The sequence below is a fragment of the Micropterus dolomieu genome, linkage group LG04 (assembly GCF_021292245.1).
Source record: "Micropterus dolomieu isolate WLL.071019.BEF.003 ecotype Adirondacks linkage group LG04, ASM2129224v1, whole genome shotgun sequence".
In the NCBI taxonomy this organism is placed as follows: Eukaryota; Metazoa; Chordata; class Actinopteri; order Centrarchiformes; family Centrarchidae; genus Micropterus; species Micropterus dolomieu.
In genome coordinates this window covers 13,171,532-13,187,064 of record NC_060153.1, presented here as the reverse complement: position 1 = coordinate 13,187,064, position 15,533 = coordinate 13,171,532, and the positions used below count along the sequence as shown (strand labels likewise).

The 15,533-nt window shown below is 42.7% G+C and overlaps 1 protein-coding gene across 1 annotated transcript; it reads left to right on the top strand.

The window, feature by feature from the left end:
- Positions 1-7,340: 7,340 nt before the first annotated feature.
- LOC123969683 (D(1) dopamine receptor-like) lies at positions 7,341-8,717 on the top strand. Its single transcript, XM_046047303.1, has one exon. It carries the CDS (start codon positions 7,341-7,343, stop codon positions 8,715-8,717), a length of 1,377 nt encoding a protein of 458 aa, XP_045903259.1.
- The last annotated feature ends 6,816 nt before the right edge of the window (positions 8,718-15,533 follow it).

Genomic DNA, 15,533 nt, shown 5'->3' with positions numbered 1-15,533 from the left:
TAAAGTCAAATAAAATTGGGAAAGGCTCTCCTATAAAAGTATGTTTTAAGAAGGGACTTAAAAGAGTTCACTGACTCAGCCGACCTGATTTACTTGGGCAGGCTGTTCCAGAGCCTCGGGGCCCTGACTGCAAACGCCTTGTCCCCTTTAGTTTTCAGTCGAGACTCTGGAACAGGCAGCAGACCTCTGCCCGAGGATCTCAAGGTACGTGCTCGTGTGTATGGGACTAAAAGTTTAAAAATATAACAAGGCGAGAAGCCATGAAAAAGAAGCTTTAAAAGTGATTAATAAAATTTTTAAGTCAATTCTAATTAGAATAATTGTAATAACTTTGGCGATCCTCTGAATTCTCATCTAGTAACATCATCAGGTTAAAGTTTCAAAAACTAAGAGGGTGAACCTCATACCTGTTAGCATCGTCATTGTGAATATAGTAGCATGTTGACATTAGGGTGTAGCTCAAAGCACAGTTAGGTCTGTGCCTAAGGTACAACCTCACAGAGCCACTAGCATTTCTGTAGACTCTTAGTCTTGTTTTCATCATCAGACAAATTGTCCATGTGGAAGACCTCTGACAGGAGAGTGACAACTTCATTGATCCCTGGTGGTTCCTTAACCAACTAATCAAGTAACTTTTAAGATAAAGAGACCCATAAATCATATGACAAGTCTGTTGGATGTTGATCACGCACCCCTCATCTACAGCGTCTCAGCCTGCTTCTCAGATCTTTGCCTCAGCTGGACCATGAACTCTGGCTGGATTGTTTATACTCAGAGATAAGATCTGCTGTGCTGACTGCTTCAGAGACAGACTATTGGGCCACGCTTTCTCCAGACTGTAATTAGAAACACAGTGATGGCAATGGTTATAGTTCAAAGAGGGTTAACAAATCATCGGCCAGACACACCCACAGTGTTTATATAGCAATGTGCTCTTGTCTTTTGTTCTCAACGTATGGACGCAAGTTACCAGAAACAACATGTCATCCATTAGCAAGCAGCTAGCTTCCATCAATTGTGCAGGTAAGTTGGGATTTTTCTTTCATTCTTTCTTTCTTTCTTTCTTTCTTTCTTTTGAACACAACCTTTCTTCTTCTTTGTCTCTTCAGGCAGGAAGCCGTTCTCCTCCTCCACTGAGATCAGACTGGTTTTGCTGGGAAAGACTGGCAGCGGAAAAAGCTCTACCGCCAACTATATCTTGGGCCGCAAGGTCTTTGAGTCAAAGGTTAGCAGCTCCTCTGTCACCCATCATTGTCGCAGGGCCTATGGAGATGTCCGTGGACGACGCCTGACGTTCCTGGACACTCCGGGGCTGCTGGAAACTCATCAGACTCCACAGGAGGTGCAGAGGGAGTTGAGGAGGAGTGTTAGCCTCCTGTACCCTGGACCCCATGTGTTCCTTCTTGTTATTCAGATTGGGAGGTTCACTCAGGAGGAAAAGGAGGCGGTGCGGCAGATCAAACATGCAATGGGTTCCCATGCTTTGAGTTTCTCTGTGGTGGTTTTTACCCATGGGAACCTTCTTGAAGAAGGGACATCTGTGAAGGATTGTCTGATAGATGAGTGCAGAGATCTGGCCGAGCTGGTGGCCGGATGTGGGGGCAGGTACTGTGTCTTCAACAACCAGAGCTCCAAGAACAAGGAGCAAGTGTCCGACCTGCTCGCCTTAGTGGACGGCATGATGCAAGTAAACGGAGGAATCTGCTACAGCAGCAAGATGCTCCAGAAAGCAGAGGATGATCAGGCTCAGGAGCTGCAGGAGGAGAGGAGGTTGCTGTATGAGGAGGAGGCGATGTTAAAAAAGAAGCAGGAGGCAGCAACTGTAGAGCTGTATGAAAAAGAGCTAGCGATGGTTCAGCAAAAATGCAAGACGGAGATGGAGGAGCTGAAGAAAAGCCTGCAACTGGAGAAGGAGAAGGAGGAGAAACTGGCAAGAGTTAGGGAGGAGGCCTTCAGACAAGAGATGGAGGAGATTACCAGGAAGGAGAAGGAGAGAAAGATACAAGAGATGGTGAGGATGATGGAGATACGTAGAGAGGAAGGAGAGATAAGGGCAGCTCTTCAAGAAAAGCTTGACAGAGTTACTAAAAAGCTGGAGGAGCAAGCTGAGCAGGAGGAGAACATGAGAAGAGCAATGGAGGAGCAAATCCAAAAGTACAGATTGGAAATTGAAAAGAAAGTACTACAAACACAGAAAGAGAAGGCCATCAGACAAGGGGAGGAAATGAAGAGAGAGGCCTTGCAGAAAGAGCTGGATAAACTCACCCAGAGCTTGGAGAAGCAGCATAGGAAGGAAGCGGCCAGGAAAAAGCAAATGGAGGACCTGCTCAGACATGAGAGGGAGGAGAACCTGCAGAGGGAGAAGGAAATGTGTGAGAAGAAGGGTTCAGAGCTGTGCAACAAGACAATCAAGAAGAAGCCTGCTGCAGAAAAACAGGGCGTAGTGACTACTGTGACTGGATATTTGCAGGAAATGGGACTGGTGGGGCTGAACGCAGCTTTAGAGACTACTGGAGCTCCCTGCTGTATACAGTAATAGCATGAAGATTCATTATTTTGTCATGTACGGCATGTCAAGGCAAATACTCTCATTTTAACTGTATGTTTTTCATGCATACGTACGCAGTGGCCTTAACACCGTTACCACAACTAACTAGTAATCAATCAGCAATGTAAAGGTACAATATGCTGTGACATTTTAATAATTATTATTAGATTCAGCCATTAACTCACAGTTAGGAAAAGACAGGACATTCGTGTCCATGTGAAAGCAATTTCATTTCAACAAATGGATGTAATTCCAGTGTGTCCTAAATCAGCAAATGCACAAAAATAGTACAAACTCTCAAAAACGATGGAGATAATCTGATTATCAACTCCCCACCCTCTGCTTCAGACTGTCTGTCTCTGTCTCCATCATCTAAATCTGTAGTCAAACAAACCCCTGTTGCCATTAATAAAGATCAAATATTGCTTGAGTGCTATTTCTGTGTTCCTCACCGATGCTCCAACTTCAGCTGTGCCATCTGGTTCTGTCCCCAGCCAGAAAGGCTGATTTTATCCACAACAGCATGTCCTGTGTGTGTTTGAGTGTGTGCTAATGTGTGAGTGTGAGAGCTGTGGGAAGAGCGGGTATTAAATTTAGAGTGCACTGTCATGGCAGTATGTTCCCTGAAGGTAGCAGGTAGAGGAGGTGGCATTGCCCCTCCTCCACCTGTAAAAGTGCTATTACAATACATTGTCTCAGGTATAACAAAAATGAAAGGAACAGTTTCACATTTTCAGGAATCAAACTTATTTGCTTTCTTGCTCAGAGTTAGAGAATAAGATTGAAACTGTTCCCATGTTTGTTTGTTAAGCATGAAGCTACAAACAGAAACCAGTTAGCTTAGCTTAGCTTAGCATAAAGACTTGAAAAAGGAGGAAACAGCTACTGTATATCACGGTTGTCGAACATGTTAGCATACATTTGTTATTTACACATCCAGCAGTTACTGAGCGACATTATCATTAATTTGCTTTGGGTGTTTTTGCTGAACAGTTTTTTCAGCTTTTTCCCAAAAAACAACTGCCTGAAGTTAGGAGAGCTGAACAAAAACAGTAAAATTTCAGACCGGACAGCTAAACAGTAAGCTGAAACTCACTATAAAGCTCTGTAAGCCAAGTGTAGCTGCAGATTCAGGTGGTAATTCTCTGTAGTTTCACAACTCGTCACATTGTTTTTATATTGCAATTTTAATTTTGTTAAAATAATGATTATAGCCACTTTAGATTACAGGATTATTGCCTCTGCTCCGCTCCATATGTCAAACAGATGGGATGGTAATTTAAAGTGGTGAAAATGAATGCAAAATACAGAATTTGTATAAAAACCCATTCAACTCTTTTGAATATATCCAAATATTTTGTGAGCAAAAAGGTTAAGGAACTCATATTTTTAGTATGCATGAGAGTGTGACATTCAAAGAGAAGCACTATCTGTCTCTTGCCAAAGGTGAAGAGTGTCAGATGACATACATTTGGATTGATGACGCCGGAGAAAATCTAAAATGTAAAACCGGGACTCTGAACAATGACAATTTTACTTTGTAGTCCCTTCGTAATTTGTAAAAGGCTTTAGGTTGTTTTGTCATAAAATGTATAAATATTGCGCTTGATTTTTTTCTGTTTGAAATGACTATAAGCTACCTGTAACTTACAAAATGCCATCCCTTACAGATATCCCAGAATTGAGTGCTACATGTAGCTGGATGGATGGGAAGTCAGTTTAAGTCACTTTATTCCCGGTCCTTTCACTCTTGACCCAAATAAACTGGTTTTGTGTGAAGTGCTTGACAGCAACAATGTGGCCATAGGTAACTCAGCAGTGTCAGCTACATGTATAAAGAATATGAACTTTGGTTTGCTGCGCCTACAGATTTAAACCTTTTTAAAAAGTTTTTCCACACAGGAGGTAATCAGCGTTCACAGTGCACTAAAGTCATGGAAGAAGTTAAAAAGTTTCAGCCCTGGTTCAGGATGGAACAGGAGTACACTCTTTTGGTTTGGATGGACAGCCCTTCGGTTGGCCTCCTCAGGGATGCCCATTTACAGCAGGTGTGATTAAGAATGGATATGTGAAAATTGGATTGAACTAGAAAAAACATGCTGTATATTGAGAGCAATATGAAGAAATGTGCAATTTATTTGTATTGTTTAAAATGTATGATGTGATATGCAGAAACAGTTTTTACATTGATTTTTAATTGTAACTTTTCTCACTAAATCTTGTTTGTTGTTGGTTTCAGTGCCTCGTGCTGTGGGCATTAACAAAGTGTACAGAAGAGACGTTTGTACAGTATCTGTCACTATAGGGCTTGTCTGTATGCTGGTGTAAAGATATTTGGTACCAATGCAGAATCATTAGCATCTCAGGTATCAACAGCTGGTCTGACTGGTTTACAGCTATTTTCTTATCAAATTCACTAATAGTCAAATTGTTAAAACTGATTGCACTGAACATTGCTGTTCCTCTCAGCTGTAGTAAAGGTTTATTGTGTCTTCAAGCTCATTGTTTTGGTTGTATAGCCTGCAAATGTACTGTTTTGATAAACCCACTGTATGCTACAGTATACCTACAGGGCAACAAAGAGGAGACAGGAAAAGTTGGCAACTTGCTGGTGAACATAGGGTAACATTTAGCAGCTAATAAGCAAGGGATTTCACTAATATTTGGTGGAGACTAAACCAGAGCTAAAATGAGAGTGAATGACTAGTGGCCAGAAATGTGACTCCAAATGCTGATACTGGCAAGTGTCAGCTGGATGTGGAAATAGGCAACTGTTTGCTAATATGTTAAACGTGATGGACTTTTTAAGTGTCAAATGTCTGTGATTTTTAGCTTCTTGAGCAGGTGTACCCCCCCTGTAAACTGGATAATTGTTCCACTACACAATAAACCTATCTGGCAACATTTAAAAACAAGCTTGTAATTGATGCTGAACTCTGTGATGTTTATTGAACTTTTATGATCAAGAACAGTGTCAAGCGGATTTCTTCTCAACACATCATCGCAGCATTATTGTTTGGACACCACAGAAGCATAAAATCTGTGAAATTACAGGTTCATTGAAGAAGCAATCAGAAAGCTGAGCAAGTGCCATTCTCAGCACCTCCGTGTCTACCATCCACATGATGGCGCCGACAACATGGATTGCCTCACCAGTCAATGCAGTACCTCCAATTTCCCAGCGAATTTCCACACCTTCTCTGCAGCCACAGCCTGTCGTAATGTTAGTGTTCGTTAGTATCCCTGACCACGTCAGTCAGACGGGCTGCGGGTACTTTGAGGACAGACGTCCTGCTGCCAAATACGACCCTTACACTGTGACGAGAGCTTTGGTTGAAACCTGTCTGCTGGACACCACTGGAGACGATGATGATGAGGGTATGGATTGCAAACTTTGTTTGTAGTTATGTGCATTTGTGAAAGAGATGTTTGCCAGTTTAAATGCAATGTAATTTTGTGTTGCATTAATGAAGCAATAAAATAAAATAAATCATAAATTCAACTGACATCTGGCCTGTTTTTTCCCTGTAAACACATGTAGTCAAGTATATTAGTACAATGTTTCACCAGCAAAACGACTTCAGAATAAAGTAAGGTATACTTTATTGTCACATACACATCATTCTCTGCATTTAACCCATCCCTCAAGGGAGCAGTGGGCAGCCACTGTGCAGCGCCCGGGGACTAACTCCAGATCTGTGCCTGTTTCACTGGTCAACGGCACTGACTGGAGAACCTAACATGTTTTTGGAGGGTGGTGGAAACTGGATCACCTGGAGGAAACCCACGCAGACACGGGGAGAACATGCAAACTCCACGCAGAAAGGCCGGGACAACCGGGGTTTGAACGCCTCATGCTGTGAGTCCACAGTGCTATCCACCTGGCCACACATAAAGACATAAGCATATACTATAACTAATAACAAGAAGGAGCTGCAGCTATGGACATATTGAATATATATAAATATGTGTGTTGGATGTATTTTGTTTAGTATGTGTGTTGAACTTTTATGTTTATATGCTATGTCCTATTTTGTTGCTTATTGTCTCTGAAAATCAGAAAGAAACCCTATTTCAACAGACTTATAGGCCCACATTAAGTTCCCTCAAAGCTCTCTAAAATGATAAAGAAAGAGAAAGATTTCCTGTAAAACTTTTGGATAAAATGACAAAAAAATAGAAGCAAATGCGTTCAGAAATTCACTATCATTGCCATTCCTTGGATGGTTGGATGGAACATTGTTTATAGAAATAAAGCAATTCATAATGCGAAAACAGGACTATCCATGTCCACAAAACCAAGTTAATGGAATGGGTCCAGTGACATAAGTCAAATGAAATAACTTCTTAAAAAGGTGAATAAGTCTAATATCTGTTCTTCACAATAAGTCCAAGTTGGCAGCTGGATGGGATGTGAAGTGCGATGGAGGACATCATCTTGGATGCCTTGTCATTTGTGACCAAATTACTACACGCACTCACATTTTTTATTTTAATTCATTTTAGTTGAATGAAAGTGAATCAACACAGTTAAGGTAATAGCTTGACATGTTTTTCAGCCCTGCGCTTCTCTGCGCTCTGTTGTCAGCAGTGAGGACCAGCTGGTGGTGCATGAGCTCCTCAGTAAAGCTGCTCTGCGCTCAGAGCAGCTACACAGATCAGTCCTACTGGAGCAGGACGCACGCTCTTCACTCTGAGTGACTATTTTGCCGCTTATTGTTTTCTGTTAGTGGTATGAATGGATGCCGTTCGTGTCTTTTTAGTTTGACATGGCCGAGCGCAGGACCAGACAATGAATAACACAACCGGCTTGGCACTGGTAGGAGGCAGCCGAAAGGGGTTACCGGCGCACCGAGTTTTAACGGGCTGCATCCTGGCGCTGCTGATCATTTGGACGCTTTTAGGCAACTTCACGGTGTGCGCCGCCGTTTATCGCTACCGGCACCTGCGCGCAAAAGTAACCAACACCTTCATTGTGTCCCTGGCTCTGTCAGACCTCCTGGTCGCTGTGCTTGTCATGCCGTGGAAAGCTGTGGCTGAAGTGGCTGGTTTCTGGCCGTTTGGAGGTTTCTGTAAGACCTGGTTGGCCTGCGACATCATGTGCTCCACGGCCTCCATCCTCAACCTGTGTGTCATTAGTGTTGATCGATACTGGGCCATCTCCAGCCCTTTCCGCTATGAGAGGACTATGAACAAGAAGGTGGCCTATGTTATGATCGGCGTGACCTGGACAGTCTCCGTGGTCATCTCCTTCGTCCCCGTGCAGCTGAACTGGCACCGGGCGGAGATCGGTGATCCGGCTGGGGAGGACTTGACGTTTCGCGGTGAAAGTGTTGATGGGAGCTGTGACTCCAGCCTGAGCCGCACGTACGCCATCTCATCCTCCCTCATCAGCTTCTACATTCCCGTGGCTATCATGATTGTCACATACACCCGCATCTACCAGATAGCCCAGATACAGATCCGGATGATATCCTCCCTGGAGCGGGCGGCGGAACACGCGCAGAGTTGCCGCTCGGACGGAACTGAACTACTACCTCACCTGTCCACGGAAATCAGTGCCAACCAATATCAATCTCGTATCCGTCTTAATTCTGATTCTCAGCGCACTAGTCAGTCACACCGGGAGCTCAAAGTCTCATTCAGAAAGGAGACAAAAGTTCTTAAAACTCTGAGCATCATCATGGGTGTATTTGTTTGCTGCTGGTTGCCATTCTTTGTCTTGAACTGCGCTCTGCCTTTCTGTCCCGGACCGGGGGCCCCGGGGGCCCAGCGGGGCCCTTATTGTGTGAGTGAAAAAACCTTCGATGTCTTCGTGTGGATAGGCTGGAGTAATTCGTCCCTCAACCCGATCATCTATGCGTTCAACGCGGACTTCAGAGACGCCTTCCTGCGCCTGCTGCGCTGCCGCGGACAAGGCTGCTGGACCACGGTGAGCGCAGCGGTGGAGACGGTGATAGCGAGCAACGAGGCCGGACACCTGAAGCAGGAGAGCCCGCTGAACGTAAAGCTGAGCGTCTCCTGTGTTATGAAGACCGGGGGAAGCGAGGACAGCGGGAACACAACGGTGACTATGTTTTGTCACAGCGGGACGACTTCGGAACAGGTGACGGACACTGAGGAAAGTAACGACAAAGACAGACTAACGATACCGAGAGCCCATAAGTGAAACAATTTATGAAATCCCATGTATGCAGGACAAGTAGGCTACGAAGTTACAGAGGCAGGAAAAAAATATGCATTAAACACAATTAATTTAATCCCAGGGTCTGCCAAACATGCACCTGGACCAACACCAGGCTACAAAGCCTAGACAAAAATGACATGATACAAAATAACACCCTTAATCCATATTTTACCATGCACATGAAAACCATACATGTCCTCCCAATGTTCTTTTTTAGGACATTAGTTTACCTGAGCATGTACATTTGTCTGGGATAATTGTAGATGGAGCTGTTATTCTTTTATTTGTCTCATTTTTGTTCACATGAATCAGACTTTTTGGGAGTTTGCACGTTTCAGTGTGAGGACTACCTCTCCATTTCCTTATCAAGACAAATGTAGACATGTCCAGATCTGGGTAAATAAAATGATGTGAAAGATACCTGTAGGATGGTCAAAGTCTTCATTAAAGCTGGGACGCATGTCCTATAATTTTCTCTGTCACAGTGTTAGTATAGAATATATGTTGTAGGCTACATTCATGATAAAACAGCTGAAATTCACATTGCTTAAGTACTCTAATTAAACAAGTGAAAAACCTTTTACTTGAAAAACACTGACATTGACTTTTACTAGTGAGGCTGGTCCCCCACCATGGAGAGAGAGGTCAGGATTTCTATGAAATCTCTAGAAATGTTTACATAACTAACTCACATTAGCACCCTTCAGCTGCGCATCTTGATGGGTGCACTGTGAACTCTGTTTCCCCCCTCTTTCTCCTGAAAGAAACAAACATAAATAATTTGTAAAGGTTGTTCCTGTGAAAGATGGCCTGACCGGTGAGAACACAGAAGCTTTTATGGTGACAACCCTCAAAAACACAAGATGTGATTATTGTTTATGCAGCAAGGCTGATGCAGGAACGGGGACTGCAAACATATATAGCTAGAGAGAGATCTGCAGTCTCATATCCTGAACTTTCTACAGATTAACATCTGTTCATTTTTGTTTAATGAGACTTCCTTGTTGGTGTTAAATATGAAAGCGTGTGTTACCACCTCAAGGAGCCACAAGCCTTAATGGAGCCGACAAGAATTATGACTCCATCCTGAGCTGCAAATATTCTGTTGGTGGTTGTGATTACATTACAAGATTTAAAGAAATTGTTTTTTGGGGGAAATACACTTTTTAGCTTTCTTGCCGTGAATTAGATGAGATGATTGATACCACTCACATATCTGGTAAGTTTGTAGCTAGGCTACTGCCAGCAGAAGGTTAGCTTATAGCTTAGCACAAAACTGGAAACAGCTAGCATTTGTCTAGCTAGCTGTTAAAACATTTAAAGCAATGCTACTTTTTTGACATTATTATTGTATGTGGTATGTTTATGTTTCTTACACGCAGGTCCGCTCAACCAACAGGTCAGGCGTACAGAACCTTAAGTATGTTACTTAAATCATGTGACCTAAGTCACGTGATGTTTAATGCATAGTAAGCGTTGTGAAATCGTTGTAGTTTGGTTAGGTTTAGGCAACAAAAAGGTTAGGTTTTGGGAAAAAGATTGTGGTTTGTGTTAAAACAAGTACATTATGTAAGTCACATGATGTAGCCTAAATAAATCAACTTTGACTTTCTTTCACATATGAATTGAACTTCAGTCTTCTGAGGTCCTGGGATTTCTTGAAACATCCCACTTAACCAGCTCCTTATGCAGACTTTGTTGCTCTTTAAACTATGCCACCTGAGTTTTTCCTTTGTTACCATCAAATGGCCACTAGATCTCACAGCCTAACAAGTGTGTTATTCTCAATTGATAAATATTAAGATGGCGAGTTGTCATGATTTGTGAGGTTTTGAAGTGCAGGTAGGTGGATTTTGTTACCTCTGGACAGACTTAGGTGGGCTGTTTCCAGTCTTTATGCTAAGCTAAGCTAACAGGCTGCCGGCTCCAGCTACATTTTTACTGTAAAGACATACGGGTGGTACGGATCCTCTCATCTAACTCTCTGCAAGAAAGAGAATAATAGTATTTCCTAAAAATGTCCAACTATTCCTTTTAAGTGCACTACATATTATGGATTAATTAATTACATATTGTGGTCTTAATTTCCGATTTCCCTGAAAATGTATGCAGTTGACACATGTATTATCTGTATTAGGCACCAGTAATATAATGTTTGTGTCTGCGTTTATTCTGATAATGCAGTAATGAGAGAACACGGAGATGGTACGGTATACCGTATAATTGTTTCCAGAGGGGATGTGTGTGCAGCAATATGATATGCGCTGTTTAATGGGCTTGTAACCTACATAGCACATCCATCAGCTGTAGGCGTTTCCAACTGTATGTAAGAATAGTCACCATACCAAACAGGATTAATAAAACAAAGGTCAAATGAATTTTTAAAAATGCGTCTCCCATTTACAGTGGTTGCATGTAGCTTACTAAGTGAGAACAGTCATTACAGTCCTGACTGGAGTGCAGCACAGATAGACGTATGTAGGGCCCTTTCTTTGAGGACTGATAAAGTTATTACATCTATTAATATTGACTGACTGTCCTTGTTTCATTCTTTCTCCATTTCATTCTCATATCACCCATAAAAAGCTCACTGTATTAACATGTCTCTCTGGGGAAAGTTTTAATGGGCCACACCTGCCCACCTTGTAGGTGTGAGCCTTAAAGAAGTCCTCAAGGCTGCAGGCAAGACAGAAAGAGAGATCGAGAGTTTCAGAAGGAACTGTTAATTTGTGAACTTTAGGTGCAGGAACTCATCTAGCCAAGCCTTAGCATACACAGATTTTTAAGAAGAGTTTTTGAACACTTTATTCATACCATATATCACATTTTAATAAGACAATATTACCAGAACATATTACCCATGTTTAAAGTGTAACTTTCAGCCTGTTCTAGACTTTTCACCCAAGAATAAAAAGAGCATCTGTCGTTTCAGCAAATAGCAAAAAATGGCACATTCAAGTGACAAAGCCCTATAGTGGCTGTAGGAATGATCTGGTCCACTGTGACTATAGAAGGAAGGAGGGCGATGTTGTTATAGATCCACAGAGTTCCCAGAAGGAGGAGGTTGTGTTGGTTGGATGCGTCAGCAAGAGACTGATGTTCATTTCCTGTTAGCAACAGACAGTGAACGTTGGTTTCTTTTATCCATGATTGTGGCCATTCCCAGAGCTTTGGTTTGATTAAGTGCTTGGCTAGGCTGTGTTAGTGTTAAAGTAAGGTCATGTTTGTGTTAAATTAACTATGATGTTAAGGTTAGAGAAAAACTGTGACCATGATTAAAAAAGGGAACCAATGGTAATTGTCGGTAAGGAATGGAAAACGAACAGCAGCCTCCCTTGTTAAAGTAAGGGAGCATCACTCTTATCCAGTTTTAATCCACACTTTTATGTTACATTTTTTATATAATTTTATTTAACTTAAGTTTTTAACTTTTTATGTGGGTTAAGGATTTTAGTCATCCGACATGGATTTTAAGATAGATGACCGTAAAAACGCTATCAAAGCTACTGACCACAACAAAGCTCCGAAATAACTCTGCCCCATGAGGACTGCATGCTCCTTAAGAAAGGGAACAAAAAGATTGCTGACCTTATGGAAGACATCCGACGACTTTCAGAGGAACTTAAAGACAAAGATTCCCTGGAGACTGGCTTTATGGATGTGGCTTCAGTACAAGTGTGGTGTCCAATACATGTGCATTTGACTCATAACAGTTTAAAATAGCACTGAAGCAGCAGGACAGAGGGTCAGTGACCTCCTAAGGGGAGAGCAGTGATTGGTGGTTATGTAGGGACTGAACCCTTCTATAGAATTTGACCTCTAACCCCTTGTTTTGTTACCTCAGAATAGTACTGTACCCTTCTATGTGTTGGAGCTTTATTTTGCAGACTCAAACCCTTCTCTGGTACCTAACAGATACCTAAACACATCCTATATAAGCTATGTTTGATGTACAGAAAGACAGAGTGGCCATCGGGCTGGGTCCCTCTCCAAGCTGCTGCAGAGCTTGTAATTGACGCTGAACTCCTTGATTTAATAAACTTTTATGATCAAGAACAGTGTCAAGCGGATTTCTTCTCAACACATCATCGCAGCATTATTGTTTGGACAACACACAAGCCAAACAGATTGTTTCTCTTAGTTCAACCGCTAACATCCAGGACACCATGCTATGGTACCCCTCTAACCTTCCAAGGCTTTCCTCCTGCTCGACTCCGAAGCATCAGTCAACCTGGGCTGAAGTGGTGGTCCGTGGCTGCAAGAGTGGCTTGGACGGGGCTGCCTCTCCTCCGCACATCGGCCTCTCCAACCGCTATGCAGCCCTGTCTAACGACACTCCGGTCCATCCAGCGGATGCACCTGCGGCTTCGAGTCTCCCGGATACGGATCTCTTTTGGCGGACAGTGCCTGCCGAAACTGTTGCATCTCCTCCACCGGCTACGTCTCCTGCACTGGTGGCAAACGGTGACCGTTTTGCCTGCCTGCCGAGAAATGCATGCACCTCCAAATACTATAATATTCTTTGTGGGTTCCATCAATGGTGTTAAATGATTCGAAGTATATATTTTATGAACGTTAAGAGTCTTTAATATTTTAATACACTTAGTAGAAGTACCATTAAATATAGGCCTAGTAGCCTAAATATATGTGGTGATAACGCTGTTTGATCAATGAGCACAGCAAAGTGTCTGAAAAGGACCTAAAGAGGTGGATGCATAATTCGGCAGATCAAGGAGGCTGTGCTCAGACGCTCCGGAGGCCGTCTCTACCCTGCACCGTCGGGTAGCCCTCCTCTCAGGTCTGTTACTGCTACTCCAACACAACACTCGGCAGCTCACACACTCCATCCTCTGTCCGCATGCAGTGTTGAAGCAGATTCTCCTCAGTCCTGCTCTGGAACCCCACAACCGGCATCTCATCATCCTCTTTTCTCCCCAACCACACATAATAATTGGTGACTCCAATTATAATTGGTGACTCCATAACCAGAAACATCCGTTTCTTTAACGCTACCACTCACTGCTTCCCCGGTGCCACCACAGCTGACATTTAAAAAAAACTCCAGGACCTGATGCCATCGCTCCCATCCTCCATCACGAGAGTGATAGTCCATGTGGGAACAAATGACACAGCTCTTCAGAAGTCTGAGCTGACAAAATCAGATTTTAATCTCTTTTTAACTTTTTAAAGCAGTGTGGAAAGTCCGTTTTTATCTCTGGTCCCATTCCCACAGTTGGTCGGTGCTGGCCGCTTCAGTAGACTCCTTGGCCTCCACGACTGGCTCCAGTCCGCCTGCAGGGCTCACGGTGTGTGTTATGTCGATAACTTTAATATTTCTTGGCAAAGAATGTCTCTTTTTAAAACAGACGGACTTCACCCAAACAAACGGGGCTCAGAAATGTTAGCTCCTCACATACAGCATGTGGTGCGGTCCACACATGACCTACGTGAATGACTAATCATTCATGCAGCACACCTGGACACACCACCGGTCACTGAACAGAACTCTGCCTCACTGCCACTAAGAACTGTCTCCACCTGCTGGCATGTAAAGCCGTCTGCTCCCAGCGCTGTTCCAAAGACTTCTATTCCTGTCATCATCACGAATAGACCAGTAAACCGAAATGTGCACATCCCACACAGAAATATTAGTAATCTCTTAAGGATTAAGACAACTGCACCAACTCCAGCACCCAAACCAAACTCATTTAAAATGGCTCTCTTCAATGTGAGATCACTTTCAAGTAAGACTTTTATCTTAAATTATTTTATCTTGTCTGCAAATCTAGATTTTATGTTTTTAACTGAATCATGGTTGCAAATGAATGACTATAGCCAGCTAGCTGAACTGTGTCTCAATATGATTGTTTTAGTCAACCGAGGGTCAGTGGTCGTGGTGGTGGGTTAGCGAGCGTGTATAGGAAAAATTTAAAATGTCATCAAGTACGCTGTGATGACTTTAACTCCTTTGAAGTTCTCGCTCTTAAAGTTGGAGGGCTGCAACCTATCATATTTGTTATAATTTATCGCCCCCCAAAACCGCCTGGAGGATTTTTATCAGAACTTCCTGAATTTTTATCTACTCTGGTTTTAAATTATGACAGAATTGTTCTTTGTGATGATTTTAATATTCATGTTGATGATCCCACCAATGTTAATGCAACTGACTTTTGAAATATGGCCTCTTCTTTTAACTTCAAACAACATGTCAAAGGGCAAACACATAACCGTGGTCATACACTGGACTTGGTTTTTACCCTGGGTGTCAGCATTTCCTCTGTGGAATTAGTGGACATGACCATATCTGACCACAGATGTATTGTTTTTAGCTGCGATTCACCTGTTACTCATGCTGCCTCACCAAGCTCCGTGTTCTCGCATCTTTAATGAACAAAGTGTTTCAAAGTTTTGCGCATTCTTTCAGAGCCAAAGCCAACACCTGTCTGATTCCAACACCAACAATCTGGTCGATCACTTCAATCATATCTGCTTGTCGTCACTAAATATTACTGCTCCTCTAAAGGTTAGGCCTATGTCTAAAGCGAGTAAGCAACCCTGGATAAATGACAGCATTCGCAGCCTAAAAAGGGAATGCAGGAAAGCAGAGCGCTGATGGAAAAAATCCTGTCTCCAAGTCCATTACCTCAGTCTGAAGGATTTATTAATTAACTACAATAACATGGTTAAGGATGCAAGAACACACTATTTTTCTGAACTCATTACTACACATTAACACAAACCCAGGTTTCTGTTTAAGACTGTGGATCAGCTGGTAAACCCAACCCCTCCTTGTGCCTC